The sequence below is a fragment of the Netta rufina genome (assembly GCF_964035555.1).
Source record: "Netta rufina genome assembly, chromosome: 5".
Taxonomy (NCBI): Eukaryota; Metazoa; Chordata; class Aves; order Anseriformes; family Anatidae; genus Netta; species Netta rufina.
The window spans coordinates 62,163,014-62,172,408 of record NC_140128.1 but is presented as its reverse complement, the minus strand read 5'-3'; the positions used below and the strand labels follow the sequence as shown (position 1 = coordinate 62,172,408).

The window sequence follows — 9,395 nt, the reverse complement described above, 5'->3', positions numbered from 1 at the left end:
ACACTGAGACCATCTTAAGAGAAAACTATTTTGAAAATCTCTACTTGCTTGATGCAAGTTAATTTAACAGAGTACTGATAACCTAGCACATGGCTATTTTACTAAATACAGAAGGCAGCTACCAACTCTACACACTTTACACAGACTGAATTCTTTCAGCTAGCATTAAACAGCTGCTTGTTAAATCACTTGTTTAAGAAGCTGAACAACCAGTGTGGTTGTTGTCTACTAGAATAGTGCATTTTCAGACTGGTATTGAAGAATTTCCCAGCATAAGACAAGAGTTGCATCATTTGAGGTAAAAAAATAGGTGAGTATTGATACTGCTGTGGTCACTGCTTCAGGCACCAGTTTTCAAGACCAAAAGGATTCCCCGTGGCTCTTCTAAATTGAAGAGATGATTAAGGCCACACATTTATCAGTGTTTTAAAGTTCTCAGACTGGGAGTTGCTAAGGGAGTTTGTGCAGCTTTAACTCTTCCCCCTTCTCAGTAGCTCTGACAGCTGCTCATGATGTAAGTGCAGTCTCAGTTTTATGTTTCTGCTTTATTTGCCAGTTGGTCAATTGCATAAAAAATATGAAAGAAACGATGGCTCCTTTAGAGCAGCGTGTTGACTGAGCAAATGGCAAAGCTGTTAGAAGTGGTGTATGTGGGAAATCTTGTCATTAGGCTGTATTTTAACAGCGAATAGGTGGGCTCAAGACAGTTTAATCAATGCAAAAGGCATTTGGGGATCTGAGCAGCCAGCTTCCTTCCCTGTACTCTGATAGAGCTGCACGCAGAAGGCTGATGTGCTGTCACCCTCAGAAGGAGCAGCCAGCGTGGATCTGAGCAGTGATGTTGCTTTGTACTTGCTGTGAGGATCTCTTCAGAGGCTGCCTTTCGCTGAGGGCTGCCTGTTTACTTAATCGAGGACTTCTGCCTTTGTGTATTCAAGGCACGTTGACCACGCCTGTGATTTATTGATCTTGGCTTAGTCACCGAGCCTCTGCCTTCTCATGCAGCTCCCCAGAAGGCTCGCAGAGGGACAGTCCCTGCTGAGCTCTTCCTGTGTGAGGGCTAGAGACCTGTTACAAACTTCTTCTGTAAAGGAATGCTTCTGGGGTTGTTGGGAAATAAATCCCCTGCTGCCTCACCCCACAGCACTACCAGCTGGCTGTAGTGCAGAGGTTGGGGCTGCCTCCTTTGTACAGCTCCCTGACTGCTGCCGGCTACAAGCTGATGAAACAAGGGTGGGATCCAGAACTTCTGCTTAAAACTGCTTCCTATTTCAGCTCCTCTTGGAACCCTTGGGAAAGAGCAGAGATGAAACACAGCCAGGAGAACACTTGATTCATCTAACCCTTCCCTGCCAGCGAGGCTTGTTCATGCAGCCTGGTTCTGTTACCTCACTGGGGTCCTGGTGTTTCCCTGGGGAGACAGTTTCGCAAACCAACAGCCTCCATGACTAAGGACTTTCCACCAATCTGTTTTTTTTTTATCCCATTACCCCCTGCTGAGGACTTTTTAGAGTCATCCTGGTCTGGTTTAGAGTCATTCTGGTCTGTCTGCCTGCTGCCCTGCAGATACCAGCCTCTCAGATCCTAAGGGAGCCTGAGATTAGGTTTCCTCTCATGTGCTATTATTCTGCCTTTTATTTAAAGCTGTCATTTCTTGCGTTTTGTTTCGCTTACTGCTGGTACGTATTTCAATTACAATTTGCTTCCTGAGGCTAAGCCAGCGGTAGCAATCAGCAGCAAGGGTCCCTCCCTGGGGCTTTAGGGTACCACTGCAGGCTGAATTTGTGCTAACAGCACCTGCCAGCACCACGCAGAGCCCTCCCTGTTCCTCCAGGGGTGGCGGTGTGCTTGGGGTACGCGCCCTCTGAATGATTTTAGGGCCTCTTGCTTATTAAAGTCCCACTCATATGAAAACCCTTCACCTTTCCTCATGTAAAAACCATTCACTCTTCCTCCAGAGGGCTTCCTGCCAGCCCAGCAGTTACAGAGGTGTGACTCCGGAGGTGACAGCAGCTTCTGTACCTGCTGCCCTTTCCCTGGGGGAATCTGACAGGGTTGAGGACGTCACCTGTGGTAGGGAACAGAGCAACCTTCCCTGCTGAAGCAATGCTGATGAGCTGGGTTCTTCCCACCTGAAAGCATTGCCACACAGCCACAAAACCAAGTTTTCAACCCAGCTCATTTGTCTCACAATCACCTGCTCCTTACTGATCTTTTCATTAACTCCTAATGAGGGCCTGGAGCTAGTTAGGTGGTGTAGAAGCAGAATTCCCAGTCCTGTTTGAATTAGTGGAAATTCCAAGCTGATAAAAGCTGCAAGAAGCTGAGGTTTTGGCTGCCTCTGTCAGCCATCACAGCTCAGGTGCCCACCTCTGGTTTGAGGACAGGTACTCACCCAGGATGAGCTGAGGACTTCCTTGCAGGACTTGCTTCCTAGAAGTCACACTTGCAGGGATGAAACTGTGCATCAGATATTTTTATGGTTTATAGAGATTTTAAACCTCTACGTCAGAGGTTTTTACCTTCAGGCAAAACAGCAAAAGCAGAAACAGAAGAGATACAGTTGGCAGTCTTAATTTATTCAGCTTAAACAAAGATTTTTAAAAAATAATAAATAAAACAGACATTATCAAGGAAACACTATATTGAGTGGAGTACCATCAGGAACATTAAATAGAACCCCGCACCACGGCTTAAAGGAGCTCTCCACAGCACAACGAAAGAACGTTTTGTAAGGCCTGCCCGCTCACAAACAAGCCCGGCTGTTCTGCAGAACCCTCCTGTGTTTATAATGCCCTATTCACGGACGTGGGATTTGTCACTCCCTTTGCACAAAACGCTACTGTTGAAGTCGGGGCTTTGTACGTTATTTGCTTGCCACCGGGGGCAAAAGTGCTAAAATCGTTTCTCCAATCTTACAGCAAGGGGGACGCTCTACGAAGCAGCAGCAACCCCTCGGGACCAGGGCCTGGGGTTTCCGTGCCAGGTCACACTGCTGTAGGTAGAAGTGGTCACCAGCAAAACCACGGCCGAAGCAGCCCTACGGAGTTCAAGTACAGCGCGGTGGTCAGGTGGATTTGGTGAAGCTGAACACATTTCTGCCTTCGTAGAGGCAGGCATTAACATTCCCACTGAGCGCTAGCAGAAGCCCCGCTAAGAGTGGGGTGCATTCTGTCAGGCATTCCAGTTTCCTTCGCCCTGTCACAAACCATGGGTTTGTCTGTCAAAAAACATAATTATCCTGAAAACAAATCAAGTTATCAGCTAAAGTGCAGGGCCCCTGCATTAAAAACTATCTAAACTCACCATCGGCTTTATCAGAGCCCCTAACCTGCACTAATGGTAACAAATTCAGAAAATAGTGCCTATAAAACTTTAGGTACTCTAACGTCACCAGCACTTAAGTGAGGTTTCACAAAAGGAACAAATTCCCATCCTGTGTCACCACCTCTGCGTACGAGAAGCCTCCCTGCCCAAGCTACATCATTCTTCAGTGAAGCACAGCCAGGAGCACGACCCCACGAGCTGCACTTTGGCTACCAAGAAAAGAAGCGCAAACCTTTAGAAAAATACGAGGCAAGAAAAAATTTGAGATAAAAATATATACCTTTGGTTAAAAACCATCCCTTTAACGAGAGTCCTTTGTAACTCAGCTAGAACAAAAGAGCTTCACTTACACTGAACAGTAGTAAAAATTAGTTCTAAGAGCTAACCCAGAGAACCCTCCTAAATTGTAAGTTGCTTTTTTTTTTTTTTTTTTGCAAGATTTACACATTTGATGTTCAGTATTTATAGGGATCATTATATTTGCAGCAATAAACTATATAAATTTTCCATTATTAGAACGGTTTGTAGCACAAGCTCCTCCACCAACAGTCTTTACAAAAAAAAAAATAATCACTAGAAGTTCTTAATTAAAGAACCGTTGAAACATGTAGTTTTCTTCAGATACCGAGTAGCCAAACTTCTTGTAGAAAGCCACATTTTTTGGCAGACACTCGAGCGTGATTTTGTAACAGTTCAGTCTCTTACTTAGTAGTGTAAGAGTGGACGTTAATCTGAAAGAGACAGAGAAACAGCAGTTAAGTGAAATGGCCCTGAACACAGGATCAATCAACATGAAATTTGATAAAGTTATCAATCACTTTTAAAAACAAGTGCTGGGGGAGGAAGTTTAGCACAATAAAGACCAATTCAAGTATTTCTAGTGCATTTGATCTTTGATCCTACATCATCTTCTGTAGAAACTAGCACTCCATTTCAGCTATCAACTCATTCAGGTTGGAAAAGGCTTCTAAGATCACCCGGTCCAGCCTTGAACCCAGCACTGCCTGGTTCACCACCACACCATGTCCCTAAGCTCTACACCTACACGTTTTTTTTTTTTTTTTGAAGACCTCCAGGGATGGTGACTCAACACTTCCTGTGCAGCTGGTTCCAAGACTCCACAACCCTTTCAGTGAAGAAAGTTCCAAAGTCCCTTGCAAAAGCCTCCTAACCACCCTGCTGCCCTTCCCCAGCCTCACACCAACACAAATTTCACAGACTCTGCGTTCTCCTTCAGTACACAGGATGGTTGCTACCCCAAGAAAAAAGAATGACATACCAGAGTCTACCAGACAATTTTAAGTTACAGCTTGCACTCTGCCAGCTTGTGATAACTTTTGGCTAAAATCTTGTGAGGTTTCTGGCTGGGAAGAATCTGCCCCACTAACTTGCGGAACTAAAATCCTGCTCTGAGGTCTGGTGAGTGATTCTGTTGCAGTTTAATTGAGTGCTGTACTCTCTGGAGAGGGCAAAGGACAGGCAGATGGCATCCTGAGAGCAATAACTACGCATTATCCCCACCACCCAGAGAGGGATGGGCTAACTTCAAACAACAGCCACCTTCCGTGCTGCCACACTGACTGCAGCTGCAAACTTTGCTCTTCCCAGAGAAGGTTCCTGCACAGACAACTCCTCACCACTGCAGTTAACTTGTTTGCTGGCACTGATCAGTGTTAAGGTGGGGGGACAGAAACCAAGTGGATGGGGCTTGTGGCCCTGCCTGGTGTTGAATTGCAAAGATAAAAATAAAAGGATAAAATACTTACAGCTTCCCAAGCTGCTTTCCTCTGCACTCCCCGCTTACTACTACGTCTTCTATCCTTCCTCTCTGTGAAAACGCAGAGATGTGTTAGTTGAGAACACTGGTGTGTCGTTTCCCTGCTCTGTGCTTGCATTTCTGCTGTCTGGTTGGATACAATCCCTCCCTTCAAGGCATTCACAGCGCCTGCAGGTGTAGAGGTCCCACCACAGCCTCTCCCCTGCTGAGGGATTTGTACCCCTCCAGCTGGGACTCCCCAGCAGCAAGATCCTCAGCCACCTGCTCCATCAGAACCCACTCTGACTTGCTGAAGAGCTCACTGGGAGGGAGAGCGGGACAGACAAATTGCTCTTTTTCCTTACAAAAAGCCAAATCTTCCTTTTACTACTTAGCTGAGCACCCAAGGATGGTGTTTTTAAAATGCCTTTATCACTGACTCAGCAGAAGGTACTTCAAGTAACACCATAAAAATAACGTACACGTATTCTGGGGACAGCATCTTTTTCCTCACTACAGCTGCAGAAAGAGAGCGTACCTTTGCACAGGAGTGAGTGAACTTATGTTCTATAACCAGCGTTGCTGTAGCAACAATCTGCCCGAGATTCGTATCTTCTACGACAGTAACGTAGTAATCTCCCGATCTCTTCATGTGCTCAAAGGTTTCTGTGGGAGCAGAACAGTCACCGTTAGCCTTGGATTGAATTGCTGTGAAGCCTATAAATTGGATCAGATTCTGCATGCAGATCATGGCAGAATCCAGAATCACAGGGGAGACGTGCCCAAAACATCAGAACCTGAAAGGCCCAGGTGGACCAACCCAGAGACAGAACCAGGAAAAAGCAGGTGTCGAGTAAATGCCATTTCCCCAGCTGCTAAGAGGGCCTTCCTTCCCCAGCAGCTCAGCAGATGGGCACTAGGACGAAGGCAGCAGTCCCTCCTGGAAGTTTTCTTACACCTCAGACTAGTGAAACACAGCTCAGCGATGTTCTGAGCTTCAGAGGCAAGCCTCCGCTTCGCTACTGGTGCTTGAAATAATTCATCCCAAACAAGCCCTCACCAGGCATTCCCTTCTGCCAGGAAGCTAAAGCTCAGTCTCCAAAGCAAGGACACAACCTAAGCATATCCCAGCCAAGGAGCCCTTTGGGATAGCTGCAGCTGAATCCAAAGCTGGGTGCCAAAATCTGCCTCAGGGGACCTGAGCTAATAAATCACTCTGGCACGAGGCAGTCAGAAACCTCACAGCCAGGTGGATTTGCTGTCAGCATCTTCTGGTTCCCAGCAAGCTCGGTGGAAACGCCAAGAAATAATGATATACTCACTGATAAACTGCTCTGGGCTCACAACTCCTGTTTCAGTCAGCTGACCCAGAACCTTGAAAAAGCCTGTTTTAAAAGGGGAAAAAATAAAGACTCATGAGGAACAGGAACACACAAATAGCACAGAACCACCTGACAGGGCTGTTTGTTACCATCTCTACAGCATCATCTAATTCAGCTGTATGTACAGGCCTGCACTCCGCATATCACAGACTGTAAGCTTAAAATTGAACACATCATACACAATTCGGGATCAGCTAATGCAACAGCAGCCAACCGCAGCTTGAGTGCAGAATAAAAAGATGCAGGCATTTAAGCAAGGAAAGGATAAGGCTGAAATCAGGCAATATTTAGCTGCCTGTTCAGAACAACCTCCTTCTCCTAAGTTACAGGTGTGAAGAAGTCTTCACACGCTACGAGCAGTATGCTGGTTCACGTTACTTTTATACTGAAGGGAATAACATGAACAGTTCTACTCCCCCCTCTAAAGCTGCGGATTATTCTGAAAGACTGAACTTGAATTTTACAATTGTTTTTAAGAACAGTAAAACCAGTTTTGGGGGTCACCAACACAGCAGCTATCCATGGTGCCAAGCACTCTAACTCCTTACCGATAAAAATAAACAACCCAAATCATGTAAAACAGGTATTGCTGATCTACTGAGAGAGAATGGAGAATACATATTATCTAGTGCAGCACCCAGCTCTTGTCTGTGATGGTCAGGAAACAGGATTCTACCTCGATTTACATCAGCCGTGCACAGCGGTCTCATTACTAGGCCATCTCCTGGCTCCAGTGGAGAAATAGCAGGAGAAAACGTCGTGGTGTTCTCGCTCCAGTCAAGCTCGTGAAGAATACTGGGGTCAAACATCGGCGTGTCATCAGGCATCACGGTTGCAACAGGCATCATGGCTGCGAGAGGTGTTCTGAAACAGGAAGCACGCGGGTAAAGACCATTCTGCTTTAATTCCTGTTTGTTTTTTAACAATCCTGATTGTTTTAATCCCTGACCACGCAATTTCTGCGGATTGTGTAGTGGGATCCTCAGGGGAGGTAAAGAAAAGTGAACAGAACCCAAACTGCCATGCACTTATCTGCAACTGGAGGTATTTGACCTTCACCGAACCAGGACACCAGGTTACACAAAGAGCACGTTAGCTAAAGTCAACACAAACAGCCCGTTCGTGCTCAGCCAGGAAGGTTCTTCCTCGTAAAGAAGAAAAGGAAAGATAAGAGATTAACCTGGATATTTATCCTCTACAGCTCTCCGTATTCTTCCTGCTGGCAGGATGAGCACTGCTTCCAACCCACCCCACAAATACGCAGTGCCTCAGCCAAGAGCCACCGCACCACACCTGTGGGAACACGGATGATCCGACAGCCTGCACACACGTGTACAGCCCATGGAACATTTCTTGTGCAGCCTTGTTTGCTCTGTCTATTTACTGAATCGAATGCTATCTCAGCTGTAAAGCATAGTGCCTCACTGCCCTTAGCAGGTGAAGCACAGAACTGCCAGGATGGTGCTGAGACCTGTTAACGATTAACGAGGGAGCTGGGAGTTGTACGAGTTAGAATTTGGGATACAAGGAAGCACAGGGACATTTTATTGATCATAAAGCAAATCATTTCTTTGTAACAGGAATACCCGGTAAGGTTCCTGGTACAAAGAGAACATACGGGAACTTGATAGAATCACTAAGGTTTGGAAAAGCCCTCCAGGATCACCTGCTCCAACCACCCCCTACCACCACTGTCACCACCAAACCCTGTCCCCAAGCACCACGTCCAACCTCTCCTTGAACACCCCCAGGGACGGGGACTCCACCACCTCCTGGGCAACCCGTCCCAACGCCTGCCTGCTCTTTCTGAGCAGAAATGTCTCCTCATTTCCAACCTGAACCTCCCCTGGCACAACTTGAGGCCATTCCCTCTGGTCCTGTCACTGGTTACCTGTGAGAAGAGACCGACCCCCAGCTCCCCACCCCTTCCATTCAGGCAGTTGCAATGAGGCCTCCCTGAGCCTCCCCTTCCCCAGCCCAAACCCCCCCATTTTCCTCAGCCGCTCCTCACAGGACTTGTGTCCCATGCCCTTCCCCAGCTTCGTAGCTCTCCTGACAAATCTTCAGGTTCACTTTTTTGCACCATAAAACATTCAGTAGTCACATGCTTTCATGTGGCTCAAATTAAATACACTTTTTTTTGCTGTTAACGATGACTACCTCTCACAATAAGCCACAGCACAGCCAACTCGGCACAACCGCAGCATGGAAGCCCCGAGACTGAAGGCGGCTTCAGAGAACCAACCGAAAGAGTCCCTCAATGAAAACAAATCAACAAAAACACCTCAGCTTCGCGCCTCCTCCTGACACACACCGACCACACTCCCACCTCACCTAACACACACCTCCGGGACAAAACCACGCACTTAGGGTGCTGAAGCAGCCCCTCGCACCCCACATTACGCTCCTAGACGATGGCAGGCAGGCCGGGGCGCTGAGGGGAAGGCTCTGTGGGGCTGGGAGCCCAACGGGGCCGGCAGGGGGACCTCTGGGCTGCTGTTGTGGTCCTGTCAGAGACCCTCAGGGCCCCCTCAGGATCCCCTCAGGGCCCCCTCAGGGCCCCCTCAGGATCCCCTCAGGGCCCCCTCAGGATCCCCTCAGGGCCCCCTCAGGGCCCCCTCAGGGCCCCCTCAGGGCCCCCTCAGGATCCCCTCAGGGCCCCCTCAGGGCCCCCTCAGGATCCCCTCAGGGCCCCCTCAGGATCCCCAAACCCCCTCAGATCCCCCCCATTCCCCACCCCAGCACCCCCAACCCCCCCCCCCAGCTCCCTCAGGCCCCCCAAAACCCCTTCAAAGCCCCCTCAGGACCCTCAAAGCCCCCTCAGAGCCCCCCCACCCCCCTCAGGCCGCCCCTCACTCACCGCCCCGCGCACGCGGCCCCGGCGCCAACCGCCGGCTTAGCGCCTCACGGACGTGGCAGCGGGGCGGGGC

The 9,395-nt window shown here is 48.4% G+C and overlaps 1 protein-coding gene across 1 annotated transcript; it reads right to left on the bottom strand.

Annotated features, from left to right (window-relative positions):
- Positions 1-2,558: 2,558 nt before the first annotated feature.
- On the bottom strand, positions 2,559-9,395 carry GNPNAT1 (glucosamine-phosphate N-acetyltransferase 1). Its single transcript, XM_084288234.1, has 6 exons — positions 9,326-9,395; positions 7,142-7,329; positions 6,406-6,468; positions 5,622-5,749; positions 5,094-5,155; positions 2,559-4,058 (listed from the first exon to the last, which is right to left on the bottom strand). The coding sequence occupies exons 2-6, from the start codon at positions 7,311-7,313 to the stop codon at positions 3,911-3,913; spliced, it is 573 nt and encodes a 190-aa protein (XP_084144360.1). The 5' UTR covers positions 7,314-7,329; positions 9,326-9,395; the 3' UTR covers positions 2,559-3,910.

Bases quoted from the DNA above. Each gene is read 5' to 3' on its own strand.
- GNPNAT1 (XM_084288234.1), bottom strand. From the start codon at position 7,313: ATGATGCCTGTTGCAACCGTGATGCCTGATGACACGCCGATGTTTGAC. The intron at 6,469-7,141 runs GTAGAATCCTGT...CTTTTAAAACAG, and splicing joins CACGGCTGATGTAAATCGAG to GCTTTTTCAAGGTTCTGGGT. The intron at 5,156-5,621 runs GTACGCTCTCTT...GCGTTTTCACAG, and splicing joins TCACTCACTCCTGTGCAAAG to AGAGGAAGGATAGAAGACGT.